Here is a 15,721-nt window from a genome sequence, read left to right as displayed (position 1 = left end):
GATGAGCTCACACTTTATAATGGGTAACATACAAAAACTTGTTGAGAAGTGCATTTAGTTGACGTAATGGAGTTTATAATAGCATATTTGACCTCAGTAAAACATGTAGATCCTGATTAATTTTTGTATATTGTACTTTAGATTAGTCTTATTTAGATGATGCAATATTAAAAAGTCTGATACGAAATACATTGAGAATACGTAAAATTCGTACATGGGTATTATCAGATAGACCAAAAGTGAAGCATTGAATTAGTATATTAGTCAACTCCGAGTACAAGTTGATAATTGTGCTTATATATTCAAGTAGACAATCGATAATTAAGTTAAAAGACACGTAAATATCGACATGTGTGTATATAAATGCGTACGTTGGTAAAAGGTTATAATTAACTATACAAGTGAATATAAAATAACTAGTGATGTGATTAAGCATCTGATTGCCACATTCATATTTATTTTTTCACACTGTTCAAATAAATAAGTGAGTAACACGAGCCATTACATGTTAAAGCTGGATACACTTTCTCAACCAGTTTCTATACAACTAAAATGCTATCCATCTATACTTATGGTCGGTTTCGTCAAGTTCAAAACTGAACAAGTTGAATTTAGAGTTCCATTACTCAACTAAAAAATGATACTGGATGGTGGGATTCATTTATTTCAAGCTCGTAATTAACACGTTGGACTAGGACGTCAATTCAAAGAACACATCTCGTTTGAATACATAATAACATATTTGATTAATTACACCCTAATTGATATTATTTGTTTTAACCTTGGCAACTCTGATCCTTAAATTATTCAACGTTCCCAAAGGGATTTTGTTCATTAGTGCTTTAATAACTATCAGCTTTGTTCTACTACATTTTTATCGAAATTGGAATGGACAGTTGTTTTTTCTTACAAAGATCGCTTAACCATACTGAAACTATTTAGCAGAAATCCCTATAGTTCACCAGCTAACTTACTACTATATATGAGAAAAGAGCATATTGGTAATTTATTAAAAAATAAATCAATTAAAATAAACTAAATAACAAATTGTGTACATATAGTCAGTTGGGAATAGCTGACAAAAAAATCAAACGTAGACAGAAATAAAGGTTTCTTCGAACGAAATACCCAAGCAAGACCGGTGCATCATCTACTACATTCATATCTTAATTGTAAAAGGTGAAATCACAGAAAAGCAAGAAGCAATATTTTATTTTGGTCGGATTCCTAGAAGTTTGTTCATTTGACGATTTTGATTTGACATAGTATCAGTGACTCGATGAATTTGCGGCGCCATTCGATCAAGTTGGTCATTTTGACTTCTTAATTCATTATGCATACCTTGAGCTAAACTTTTTAATCGAGACATGCCATCGCCCATTAGAGCTAAATTGTTCTCAAACTCAACATCTGCAGATTGCGAGGTGTTGTTGGGTTCCTATTTACAGGAAAAAAAATATGATATTAACGGAAATGAAGTGAATTCATCAGTGATAGGATAGTTTGCATTAGCCAAGATATTATCAGTCAGAGATTCTAGGTTCGACCACAGATGGTCCAGAAATTGTTCCCCATGAATAAAGAAGTCTATCATCTAGGGGTCGTAATTTGCCCCTCCCCCCAGTTACCTATCTACTATCATATAAATAAATGCCCTAAGAAGCACTTTATTACAGACAGATAATGAGGATTAAGACCGCTGCAAAACTCACATAGCACTCACCAAATGGCACTTCCTTCTGTACAAGCAATCGAGTTTGACGATTTATGATTTTCAATCTTTTGCACGATTAAGATGAATACGTTGTTACCTTCCCATATAAAATAGCATACTTAATGAAGCAAATTTATTCATATAGTGGAAAATAACGTCTACTTTTTGACCCAAAGCTCCTTTGCATAGTCACGCGCTAAGTGGCGTTTGTCAAGGTAATTGCTCTGATTAACGTCACGTAGCTTGCGAGTACTTACTATTAAATTTGATAGGTGCATACCAGATGTGACGATTTTTTAGCATATGATGACTTAATGCACCTATCTTTTATTCCAAACACGGCTGTAATAACAGGATCCTAGGAGGAATGCAATTCGGATATTAAAGCTGAGGAATTTCCACTGTACTCAGATCTATAGTGGTGAGTAGAGCTATTATTATTAGATAATGGCTCGGGATGGTAATTAACAAGTGATAGTGGTGAACAAGTTAACACAAGTTGTTCACTTTCAAATAATATATAGTAATAATTGTCTCCAATGAGATATGCTAAGGACTTACAATCATTTTTTGTTGCAATGTACTTGTGTACTGATTGCCCCATGAATTTTCACACTGAATTGATTGTCTCAGATTACTTTGATTTCTATTATTCAACGTCTTGTCCACCACCGAGGAGCTTTGAGGAACAGGTTGTGATTGTCTACCGGAAAAATACCCATGAAAATTAACATAAATTAGTAGTAATTTACAGTAAGTTGATCGGAAAGTCAAAACATTTGTGTAATTTCTAGATTAGAACTGATGAGTGCTCAGACTGTATTATCAAGTACCAACAATCTTTAGAATCATTATTAATGAAACTTAACTATGCAGAAAATTTGATTTGATGGCGAGTAGATTTGACTTCATAGCTTAAACATGTAAAAGAGAAACCATCCGGAGTTATTTATTTTTCAAATTATGATAAGAATGGAGTTCATATGCACAATTATTAATTATCCTATGGTTTCCAAATACCAAATGAGATTCTATGTATCAAATAGTCAATAAACTTGTGATTTGATATTATATTTCAGTTTGAAACTATAAGATCTCATCTACAATGCTCCCACTGTAACCATTATTGTATGTCAATGAATAAAAAAATGAGATAAGTGGAAAACCCCTTGATAATCTCTACACTACTAATGGATGACTTTAACACCTCATCAATTTACGTTTCAGTGTACTTAGATATTTAGTGCTAACTGATTAGATGAAATTATATACATATGCATACAGGTTTATCCGATTGATCTTCGAATACTAAACAGAATCGAAGAAACTGTAGCACATATATGTCTTGTTCAAAAGAAATAAACTATGAGTAGGTATGACTTCGACCAAGGTTCAAGAGTTTCTGATCACTCAGCTCTCTTCAAATGTGAAACATGAACATTTTATGATGAACTTGTAATCGACTACGTAATGTTTGTCTCAAACTAGTTGTCCCATTTTTTGTAAAATTAAGAATATTACTAAGTTATCACATTAGCCTATGTTATCAACCGATCACCGATTTCGCAAAAATCTAACTGACAAATTTGACGTGAGTAAACGACGTAATTTATAAAAAAAGATTAGAAAACATAATACCCAAGTAAATTGAGTTGTACTTGAACTTTCATGTATACATATACAAAAATACATGCACTAATTATTATGAGAGAGAAGTAAAAATGTACCGTCTGTACCAAAAAGTGTGATTAAACTACACACAAAAAATGTTATATGTTGAAAGATTAAAGTACAGAAAGTTACCACCGGAATTCAAATCTGTGATTCACTTTCGAATTTCAACCACTGAATTAATACAACTCTTAATCTATTTCATCAGTTTTTGGAATTTTGTAAACAAAACCTATTTAATGGTAGAATTCACTAGTTAAGCTAGATCGCCACTGAAAGCCTGGAAGCACTGGACGGTCGTTTCGTCCTAGTATGGGACTCCTCAGTAGTGTGCACCCACGTTCCTGTATACGGAATTCGAACCCAGGGCCTTCGGCCTCACGCGCGGACGCTTGACCTCTAGACCACTGAGCTTGCGTCCAACTACTAAATTACTACAATCTCCGCAAACCCTCATTCTGACAAAACTTATTTAATTAACCTTACTATACGATAAATATGGCTTACCATCAGTAAATAAACTCTTAATTTGCTAATGATTATGAATACTGTTCGTAATAGAAAATACACCAGCTAATAATAACAATAATAATTCGAAATCATATCTAAGCTTGTTGTATGGATATTAAATGTTAAAGTATAGTTAACAGAATAATTTAAAGTAATGGACGTGATTTCAGACTACTCATTTTTAGGATATCTAGTAAGGATCCTCATTTAACAGAAACTTTTTTTTCACTTTCAAAGACATCAATTCTCTTATTGGAAGTCAAAATAATAGAAAAGAAACATAGAAAGCAGATCATATGAATAAATTACTTTGTATCTAATATTTTAAAAGAAACTTATACTTTATTATGGCTTACATTTGTAATTTTACTTACCTTCGAGAAAAAATGTTTTTAAATCCACCGAAAACACTAGATAAAGTATTAATTTTCTTTTGACTATCTTTTTGCAATTCACTAATTTCTTCAAGCTTCTGTTCAGCACGATTTAATTTTTCTCCTTGTTCAATAAGTTCTTGGGCTGCTGCAACACCAATTTGTTCTGAATTATATATACTGGACAATGCACGTTGTTGGCTAGCTTTTGTTCTTGACTGACTATCTGAAATTTGACACTGAATAGCAGGAAGAAAGTCAGTTCATTCAATTTGTGTCGATATGATGAGAATAATCAGAATCAAATGAGTTAAAACTACGAATGTTAGATTAGTTCCGTCGATCTACGGTGGTTAAAAGTATTTTAAGAGTGATATATATTGTAGTAAACACATAGTTTAACTTTACGAATGAAAACACTTTTATTTACTAAAACAGTGAACAATTCCTCATATCAAAGGCGAAGTGTAATCAGAAACAAGCCCTAATTATGCATGAAATAGTGAATGTGGATTCAAATTTTTATTATGTATATAAGACATTAAAGTTCTTTTGGAAATTGTGTGCAGTTATACGGAACGACATTAGTCGCGAACATTCTCAACAAATATGGCTCAGTAATGAAGCACATATTTGAATACTTAGATTTGAGTAATACCTGTGTACCTGTTAATGATACTAACCGGCTGGGATACGACAAAAGCATAAGAGGTTTTCATCAGTGAGTGATCAGATGTAGCGAGAATACCATTTTAAAAACCATACGTTCTGCCAAGACAATGAAATAATAAAGAATCATGAGAAATCGGTGTAGAACCCATCCTTCATAGTGATTACAGCAAAAGCTTGTCGATGTCAGGGAGACATGTCTCAGTAAGTACAGGGGAGTTTAAACCCACTGATGTTTAGTTCGAGTAGTTAAAGTGTGGTTAATGAAACAAAAGATGCTAATTCTGCTAACGCAAATAGATCCATAAACTGACATCCTAATGTGCCATCTTGGCTAATCTTGAGCCATATCACAAAACACCTGCAACCTGTGGTCCCAGTACTTGTGTAGACCTTAACAAGGTAGTCTAAACTCATCAATAAGATTCACTTCAGCAGTTGTCCCCAAATGCCCTGGTACGGCCGAGAGTGGGGAGAGTCCGCTCTCCCTCTCGAAATACTCTCACACGGCCACGCGTATAAAGCCTCTGCCAGGGAAGTCCTACTCATTGCCTCCTCGTGGCGGGGGTGTTGTTTACGAAAATGAGAGGACGAAAAGCGAATGTCCGGCGCTTTACCCGGATCCCAAACCAATGGTGCACATGGGCTCCAGTATCCTGCGGGGACAAATGGCGTATGAAGCAATCGTTGGTCACCGGCTACCATGGGACTGCATCTCCTTACGATGCTCCACTGCCTTGTAGGTTAGACCTTTAGGTCAAAGGCTCGGGGTGTGGCCCCTAAAATAACCACCTGCTTCGGTCTGGGCACCCGGGCAGTATCGCAGCCCACACGCAAATGATGAACTCTCTACACCTATGGAAATTACTTTTCTCGCTTCGAATAACAATCAAATGATTCAAATTATTATTATTATTATTATTATTATTATTATTATTATTATTATTATTATTATTATTTACCACATTATTCACCCTCTTTTATACTTATACAGCGGCTCGTCTTTGGTGGAAATTCGACTGTATCTAAACGTTCTCGAGTCACTGTCCGGTTGAAAATTGTATGTTACCACCGAATATGAGTACTGAAGCAGTTTCTCTGAAACCACGTGCACCATTCAAACTGGCTGCCTTCAACGTTCGCACACTTATGCAGGTCGGACAACAGATAGGGCTGGCTATGTCTTTGGAAAGTCTTCATATCGATGTCTGCTGTCTATCTGAGACCCATATTCAAGACTATGGTGAAGTACTAAAAATTCGCTCTTCATCTGTCGCTTCGAAAAGCTTGTTTTGCGTGCATTTATCCGGAAACCCTGTGGCATCTTCGCCTGGCCTTGCTGGCATCGGTGTCACACTAATCGCTAGAGCTGAGGCAACATTAACCGATTGGATCCCCATTAACAGTCGGTTTTGTGCTGTTAGATTAGAAAGTTCCATCGAAGTGAGAAGAAATTGGCGTGAGAAACTATGTCTTTTCGTCATCTCCGCCTATGCCCCGACAGATTGCAGCTCGGATGCAATCAAGGATGAGTTTTACCACCAGTTAACTGTTCTTCTCCACAAAGTGCGTTCGACAGATATTGTAGTACTAGCCGGAGACTTGAATGCTCAGGTCGGGCATCTAGGCACAGAAGAGGATCGTTTAGGTGGGCGATGGGGACTTGTTGGTCGCAGGACAGATAACGTGGACCGTCTACTGCAACTGTGCACAGACCACAACCTGTTTCTGGCTAGCACTAACTTTCGGCACAGTCATCGCCGATGTGCCACCTGGCGTCCTCCCTCTGCATCTCAAGCCTGATCGCATCGTGATCAGCTACCGCTGGCGTGGTTGTGTACAAGACTGCCGCTCCTTTTGGAGTACCTATCTGGACTCTGACCATGCCCTGGTCTGCGCCAATCTTACCTTACTTTTCAGTGGACAACGAAGTGACTGCCACCAACGGATTGATGTTAGCAATCTGGTTGCAACTTCTGTTGCTAGCAAGTATCGAACCGAGCTAGCTGCTAGGCTAGCTACCATTCCACCGAAGAGTATAGATGAGCATTGGTTGCAATTGCATGACGCCATGAAAATGGCGGGAACAGTCAGTTGTGGGTTTGCGAAACGTCCCGCTTATAAGCACTGGGTTTCTTCTGGTTCCTTACAACTCATTGAAGCCCGTCGGTCTACTCCGGCTGACCGTGAGTTTGACCACAAACGAAGGATGTTACGTAAGTAAATTGGGCAAAGCTTGCGTAAGGACCGAGAAGCCTGGTGGTCGAAGCGTGCTAATGAGTTGTAAGCAGCAGCTGCATCTGGTAACAACCTGAAGCTCTTCCAACTCATCCGAGCCACTGGCAGCAAGAAGTCTGGTGTGAGCGAAACCATCTGTGAGAATGACGGGATGCCAATCACTAACATCCATCGACATCTTGGACGATGGGCAGAATTCTTCGAAGCGCAGTTCAACTGTCCTGCTGCTCCAGCAACATCGGTCAGACTGTCCTGCCCTCCATGGCTGGTGACGACTGATCCACCAAACGAGGAGGAAGTCCGCAAGGAACTCCAACTCTTGAAGCGCTACAAATCACCGGACCCAGATGACTTACCTCCGGCTCTTTTTAAAGATGGTGGTGACTTTCTGACTAAGGAATTGACGACGTTGTTTACAAAGGTTTGGGAGCTAGAGAGTGTACCAACGTCATGGAGTGAGTCGATAGTTGTCCCTATCTTTAAAAGGGTTCACGTCGTTCCTGTAACAACTATCGGGGATGAGTCTACTTCCGATTGCGTCCAAGCTATTGGCTTCCGTCATACTTCGTAGGTTGTTCAAAACCCGAGAAAGATTGACTCGCGAGGAGCAGACTGGTTTTCGTTCTGGTCGACGATGTATTGATCATATCTTCACCCTCCGCCAAATGTCAGAACACCGCCATACTTATCAAAGGCCAACAATCGTAGTGTTTCTTGACATCAGGGCTGCCTTCGATTCATTGGACAGGACTGTTCTCTGGGATTGTCTATTGAAGAAGGGTGTGCCTGAGAAGTTTATTAACATCCTAAAAGCCCTATATACAAACACCTCAGGCAGAGTGAGGGCATACAACCACCTCTCTCCATTATCCCATTCGAGCAGTAGGGTTAGGCAGGGTTGCCCAATCTCACCATTCCTCTTTAACTTTACTATCGATGACATTCTGGAAACAGCTCTGATGGACGTAAGTAATGGTGGTGTGGACCTGTTGCCTGGAGAAAGACTCCTCGACCTTGAGTATGCGAATGATATTGTCTTACTGTGCGATGATGCCCAAGCCATGCAATCCGCACTTAATCAGTTGGTAATTAATGTCCGTAGGTATGGTATGTGCTTTGCACCTTCGAAGTGCAAAGTACTTCTACAAGACTGGCAGGGTTGTAATCCTGTACTCACCCTGCATGGTGAGCAGATAGAAGTAGTCGAGAAGTTCGTGTATCTAGGTAGCTGCATAAGTGCTGGTGGGGGCGTGAGTGATGAGATCAATGCACGAATAGTGAAAGCCAGAGCGGATCCTGCCAATATGGGCCACCTTTGGCGCCTTCGTGATGTTAGGCTGGCTGTAAAAGGTCGGATCTACAACGCGTCGGTGAGAGCAGTTTTGCTCTATGCTTGTGAAACCTGGCCTCTCCGAGTTGAGGATGTTAGACGACTCTCTGTGTTCGATCATCGTTGTCTCCGAAGGATTGCTGACATCCAGTGGCAACACCATGTCAGTAATGCAGAGGTTCGGCATCGTGTGTTCGGGCACAGAGACGATAATGCTATTGATGTCACCATCTTGAAACACCGATTTCGGTGGCTTGGACGTGTTCTACAAATGTCGTCCCAGAGAATTCCACGTCGTGCATTATTTGCCGACTCTGGGACTGGTTGGAAAAAGCGGAGAGGTGGTTAGTGCATGACATGGTGTCGTGGTATAAAGGAAAGCTACAAAGGACTGGCTTCTGTCGGTCCTTCACGACTCCCTGGTTGGGGTCCGAGAGATGGTGCTACACAGTGGCTAGAGACGTTATCAGATATGGCTCAGAATAGAAGACAGTGGCGATCTCTCTGTAACCTTCTTTTACTTTCTTTATAAAAAGTGGTTGTGTCTTCCTTAACTGAAATATTTCTTCTGATTGTACCTTTCCGTTCCCTCATTATTACTATTATTATTACTACACTACCTTACATCAACCTCTTCGTTATTGTTCTTTTTTTCACGCTCCTTATCTTTTTTCTCTTTCTTTTCGAATTCTTATTGATTTGTGTGGCGCATATATATTGGTACTCTCTTGTACCAATATTTGTGTTCAAATAAATAAATAAATAATAAAATACTTCAGCAATTAATGATTTCATTAACTGATGGTATGTATTAGTTTGGCCGTTTTTAACTTTCCTTCCAGCATACACCTTTTAAAACCACAATCATATATCGAGGTTTGCAGTGGTTGGACGTATGCAATACAAGTTTTAGCCAACTCAGTCGATGAAGATTTGCAGAGTCATCGACTGACTGATAATTTAAATGATGATCATTATACGCTTTGTTGACTTTGACTGCTGAGAACTTTCATTTCAAATTTTTTCTCCGGTTCCAAGTTTAGCCATAAGGATGAAGACACCACATCTTTAATTCTGAGAAGGCAGATTTATGACTCGAAACATTTCCAATACTCGTGAGTATTTTGTGATATATATAGTAGTCAGGTTCTAACACCAAATATACGGAGAACATACGAAAGTTAGAAACCAAGTGAAACGAGTTAAGCTATATGTATACCTTTTAATTTTCGCAGCTTGCTGCTCTTTGATGTAATCTCGAAATCGCTCTTCAAAAGTCCGAAATGAGGGTTAAAGAATTACTGAGGCTAGTGTTTTAGACATTATATCAGTGAAACTGATTTCTCGGTGGTTATCGCATGACAAATTTTGTCCCCCACAAACTAGAACGGCCAGCAATCAGGACCAATCAGACAGAATGACACCCAATTCCCATGTGTTAGCTATCTTATTTAACTTATTTAACCAAATAGCGCGATTTTCGAACGGGAAGTTTAGTCCTAACGTGATTTGCATATATCAAACTTTTGTTGTGTTCTTACGCAACAAAAGTACCATTTCAGTTCTAAAAAATCTATCCTGAGCTATACGTTCGGTAGATTACTTTTTTTTGAGTTTCACTATATTTAATAGTTACCTGTGGTTTTGCCTCAGCTTACTATTCGGTTTTTTTTGTTTTTCACGTATAGACTAGTTTCAGTTTACATCACTCGTTTTGTCCGTTTTTGTCCGTTTTCAGTGTGCATTTTAGTGTTTTTTTTAAAAAGGTCTTAAGCTTTGCCAGCATCTATAACATAGTTTGCTTCAACACCGTCATGAAAAACTCATGCAAACGTCCGGGATGCCGTTTTGCTGTCACAACTGGCATGCAGTGTGACAACTGCAAAGGTTGGTTTCACGAAGCATGCACAAATCTGACAGCAACTGCTTACAACAAACTCAGCAAGTCAGACCAAAAGTGGGTATGTGTCACGTGCAACACGGACGCAGTAGTCTTGCTGAGTAACATCATTGTCCTACTGACAGGTCTTCGAAACAAGCTGTCAGTTAACTTGGAATACGACAGTAAAAAAACCGATATACAAACAAGAGCGCGCAACGGACTCAAAAATAGGGATGTCGATAGGTATGTCATCGATGGAGCATCCATCAACACTAACGACGACGTGTCGAGGCTCAGTACCATCATTACGTCGACGGTACTAGACTCCCTAGGCAAACTCGGGTCTCCCAGCTCAGGGTCGCTGAACACAACAGTGGTTCCCAAAAACCCTGCAGGCGATTCGACCCGCGTTAAGAGAGCCCAAAAGAACCAGGCATCACCGCCTAAGCCGAGCAACCCAAGTGTTGCTGCACGGAAAATAACTGGTGATTTAGTCGCACAGTCTACCCCCAAGACTGTTCGTCCGGTCAATAAAGAGCCCAAGATTCATAAACGCACACTGACCTCCAAACAACAAGTTATTAAACCTGAACCCATCGTGAAACCTGGTAAATTAACAACAGTTCGTGACGATTCTCTCATTATCATGAACCTCGTCGACAATCCTGACCTTCCTCTCAGTCTGCAGGATAAAAACGACAGGATGCTGTGGGGTGAATTGAACAAAAAGCTCGAACTTCCTAGAATAGAGCCTTTGACGGTCACCCGGCTCACTCGAGGAAAGGATTCTAAGCATCTAAATCACCCGAGGCTTCTCCGAGTAACACTTAAGAATGCTACCGACGTAGAGGACGTCTTGCTAGCAAGTCACTTACTGAAATCAGATGGTAACGTAAGAATATTGCCCGACATACCGTACTCTGAGCGCAATATCATACGAAACGTCCCTAAAGAATCTCGCGAGAAGTTCTTCCGCGGAAGAAACATAATTGTCCAAGGTATACCGGAAAATGCAGACCCTACTCAATCAAATTCTGACATCAGGGAATGGAAATTCATCAAACAGTCCTTGAGGCTCAAACACATACTGACTCAGCATGTGACGAGACTAGCCAAGAAGGACGGTGATCCTAGACCTCGTCTGATGAAGATAACCTTCCCATCTTCTCACATGGCGGCTGCAGTTCTGGAAGCATTTCGTGCCAACAGACGTCGATTGCCACCTGGAATCCACATGCACCCGGATAGGCCATACGAAGTCAGGACCAAGAACAAAGGCAAGCTGGAGCTGACCATTCCACTTGTGGACTGTCTAAACGATAAAAAAAACGTGTAAAGGACAGGGCCTACCACCTTGGCAAACCTCATATAGGTGGGCTACCTGTCCATTCACATAAGGTTCATACAGAAAAACAGGACGAAGCTCATGCGTTCCAAATTGAAAGCATAAACTGCTTATATACGAACGCCGCGAGTTTACCAAACAAACTGGATGAACTACGTGAACTTAGCGACGCTAACAAGGCCCATCTGATAGGAATATCTGAAACCTGGACATCTTCTCAGTTCTCGGATCAAGAGTTAGCATTGCCTGGGATGACTTTGTTCCGCAACGACAGAAAAATAGGAATTGGGGGCGGAGTAGCCATATACATAAGCTCTTGCTTGGAGGTGCACCAGGTTCACAACCTCGAGTTTAACAATCTTGAGGAATCCATATGGTGCTCTGTAAGGTTGTCTAGTACTTCCAGGTGTCTAGTCGGAGTCATTTACAGGAAGCCAACTGCCGACACCGAGTACGATAGTCGTATGCTGGAAGGACTATCCCGCTCTATCCGTCTCGGTTTCACACACATCCTGATTCTAGGGGACTTTAATCTCCCTAGAGTCAACTTCGCGGAACACACGTACACTGGAGGCGACAACTCAACTGAAGCTCGGTTCTTCAACCTCATCGATAACTTGGGCTTATATGAAAATGTGAGGTCGGCAACTCGTTGGAGAAACAGTCAGACACCATCGCGCTTAGACTGTGTATTCACTAACGAAGAATTCCTAGTCGACAACCTCTCAATCCTGGCTCCTCTGGGAAAAAGCGATCATGCCGTCATAGCCTTCAGTTTTGTCATCAAAACTAAGCTAAGGTATCCCAACAATAATTTGCGATGGAATTTTAAACGGCTGAATGTGCGAGCTCTACATGACCATCTACAACAGGTGGCTTGGGATGTTCACCCTCAAATCGATGTGGATGGTCATTGGGACTTCTTGCTGCACACGCTCTTACGTGCTACAAACCATTCAGTTCCTCAAACGGTTCCCAAAAGCTTCAAGCCACCTACAGTAATCAAGAACCGTACCCTCCGCCTCCTAAGCCGCAAACGGCACTGTTGGGCGGAATACAAACGAACTAATAACGATGGAGCGTATAGGCAATACAAACATATCAGGAACACATGCACGAAGGCTATAAGAGAAGACAGGCTTCAGTACCAAACAAAGCTTATGGACAAATTCGCCTCTAACCCTAGAAGCCTATTCCGTTATGCAGCCTCTCTTCGTCAAGCCAAAACAGGAGTTTCTCAACTGCTAGGTCCTAACGGCCCGACCAACAACGATGGCGACGCCGCTAACCTTCTGGCGGCCCATTACTCTCAAACATTTCAACCGGCTGATATCAACTTTATTGACGACAGTTTCATCTGCAATTCCATAGGACTTTCTGAAGTGGACCTAAGCGCTGACTTGGTGTTCCGGAAACTGCAGCACTTACGACTTGACACTTCTCCTGGCCCGGATATGGTTCATCCTGCCATACTGAGGGAGGCAGCCTCAATCCTGGCAACGCCGCTTAGCGTGATGTTTTCACACTCGCTTAGCCGAGGCAAACTACCGGAAAATTGGAAGTTGGCTCACATCACACCAATTTTCAAAGGTGGTCGACGCAATGAACCTTCAAGTTACCGGCCGGTAGCTCTTCTGTCGTTACCTTCAAAACTCATGGAGTCCCTGATATGCGACGGTTTAAATGACTACCTACTGTCCTTAAATTTCTTCTCACCCCAACAGCATGGTTTCAGGAAGGGTTACTCTTGTATAACCAACCTGCTGACTGCGGTGGACAGATGGACAAGCATCCTCGATCGCAAGGGAAAGGTTGATGTCATTTACCTTGATTTCTCAAAAGCTTTTGATAAGGTTAACCACTTGTGTCTTATCAACAAGCTCAAACGACTAGGTATCAAACCACCTCTAATCGACTGGCTTACTTCATACCTAAAAAATCGACACTTTAAGGTTAGGGTTAATTTCACTTTATCTCAAGCTATGGAATGTTCTAGTGGGGTCCCCCAGGGCTCAGTACTAGGGCCTCTTCTCTTCTTGATTTACATAAATGATCTTCCTCAACAGGTAACGTCAGACTTATTACTTTTTGCCGACGACGTGAAACTTTGGAGAGAGATACGCAACCAAGACGATATACAGGCTCTTCAAGAGGATCTGACTCGACTTCATAGTTGGGCAGACGATAACGGACTTACCTTTAACACTTCTAAGTGTAAAGTAGTCCATCTGCGACATGTCGCAAACTACAGTTACAACTTAGGAAACTCCTCTCTAGTAGTATCCCAAGTCGAAAAAGATTTAGGAGTCCTGGTGCCCCATGACTTAAAGTCTTACGCTAACTGTGACAAAAATGCCTTCCGAGCAAACCTTGCACTGGTAACGTTGAGGCGCATTTTTAGTCAGTTTGACGGAAGAACTTTCCACACAATCTTCAATAGTTTCATCCGTCCCCATTTAGAGTACGGAAACATAGTACTCCCCCCCTCACTCCAAAAGGATAAGGTCACTTTGGAGCGTATCCAACGGCGAGCCACGAAATCAGTTCGAGGACTCAAATCTAAGCCTTACGAAGAACGCCTCCGTTCACTAGACCTTTACCCACTAGAATATAGGCGTCTTAGAGGTGATTTATTAATGGCTTATAGTATTCTTAACACTTCTGGACATCCTCTTAAACACCTACTTAAGCTTAGTTCGAACAATAACCTAAGGGTAACACCCAGAAACTGGAAACACAACATAGCAAGACGGAATGTAGACACAACTTCTACTCCTTAAGAGTTGTCAAAAGCTGGAATTCGCTGCCGGCCGAGCTAGTCCAAGCGACTTCTCAGGAGTCCTTCAAGAGGCAACTTGACCTATTCTTAAGGACCAAGGACAGCATCGCACTATGATTTACCAATTTCTTTTCCTCTTTTATTGTTAACATACCTAGGTTCCTGCCTGGAGGATTTGGTGATCCCCTGCTACTAGACACGAAAGCCCGCTAAGCGAAAGCTTCTTCTATTCCGTCCACAACCATTTGAACCATTTGAACCATTTACTCGCTAAAACTGGGCCGCCATTTTTGGGGGTCTCTGTTGTTAGGCTCTAAGGGCTCGACACTCCCTCGTTTTAGGCGACCTATAGCACTCAACCTCATTAGAAGTTGAGAACCTGTGTTAATTCGTCATTCCGGTTAACTGATGACCAAGGATAGTCAGTCTCATTAATTTATTGAAACTGTAATTTTCACATCTACCCATTTCTCCATAACTCGGTCTCTGTTTGAAGATATCGGTCAGTTAATACTAGTCATGAAAGATGGGTGCGCGAAGCGGTTTGTATTCAGCCCACATATCTATGGAGTTGTGGACAATTATCCGAGAATCTACTGTCTCACAAGTAAGAAAGTCCCGTTGCCATTGTTAACTCCGAAACTCATTTTCGAGAAAGTACATTTTTTAGGTAGAAATCACTGGATAAGTTTGAATATCAAATAAACTAGTGGATTATATGAAGTAATTTCACATGGTCTTTAACTGGATAAAAATACCTAACGTCTATGCTTTATAAATGATGATTCGAGGAACGAATTAGTCACATTTGTAAAAAAGCTTACTTGCACTTCGCTTCGTCCAGATGATGTGGTTCCTCCGTAGGGCCAACTTGGTGGTTTAGAGGAAGAAGAAAAACCCCCGGGCTCATCTTCATCAAACGGATTAAAGGACTTTCTCATGACCTTGGGTAGTCTTAATCTACCCACTCTTAGAATGAGTAAAATGTTCAAGTTGTTGTGGATGGAATAGAAGAAGCTTTCGCTTAACGGGCTTCCGTGTCTAGTAGCAGTGAATCACCAATACCTCCAGGAAGGAAGCTAGATACATTATCGATAAAAGAGGAAAAGTAAAAAAAACTTGGTAATTCATAATAAGATAATGTCCTTAGTCCTTAAGAGTATATCAAGTTTCCTCTTGTATGACTCCCAAAAAGTCGCTTGGACTAGC

At 40.8% G+C, this 15,721-nt stretch overlaps 1 protein-coding gene across 1 annotated transcript; it reads right to left on the bottom strand.

The window, feature by feature from the left end:
* Window positions 1-983: 983 nt before the first annotated feature.
* Window positions 984-15,489, bottom strand: SNAP29 (Synaptosomal-associated protein). The gene is made up of 4 exons (XM_051218649.1): window positions 15,337-15,489; window positions 4,270-4,508; window positions 2,276-2,417; window positions 984-1,438 (listed from the first exon to the last, which is right to left on the bottom strand). The coding sequence occupies exons 1-4, from the start codon at window positions 15,451-15,453 to the stop codon at window positions 1,211-1,213; spliced, it is 726 nt and encodes a 241-aa protein (XP_051070270.1). The 5' UTR covers window positions 15,454-15,489; the 3' UTR covers window positions 984-1,210.
* Between the last annotated feature and the right edge of the window lie 232 nt (window positions 15,490-15,721).

Source organism: Schistosoma haematobium, chromosome ZW (assembly GCF_000699445.3).
Source record: "Schistosoma haematobium chromosome ZW, whole genome shotgun sequence".
Lineage (NCBI taxonomy): Eukaryota > Metazoa > Platyhelminthes > Trematoda > Strigeidida > Schistosomatidae > Schistosoma > Schistosoma haematobium.
This window is presented reverse-complemented; position numbering and strand designations above follow the sequence as displayed.

Bases quoted from the DNA above. Each gene is read 5' to 3' on its own strand.
- SNAP29 (XM_051218649.1), bottom strand. From the start codon at position 15,453: ATGAGAAAGTCCTTTAATCCGTTTGATGAAGATGAGCCCGGGGGTTTT. The intron at 4,509-15,336 runs GTAAGCTTTTTT...CCTGCTATTCAG, and splicing joins CTGGACGAAGCGAAGTGCAA to TGTCAAATTTCAGATAGTCA. The intron at 2,418-4,269 runs GTAAGTAAAATT...TTTTTCCGGTAG, and splicing joins AAAAACATTTTTTCTCGAAG to ACAATCACAACCTGTTCCTC.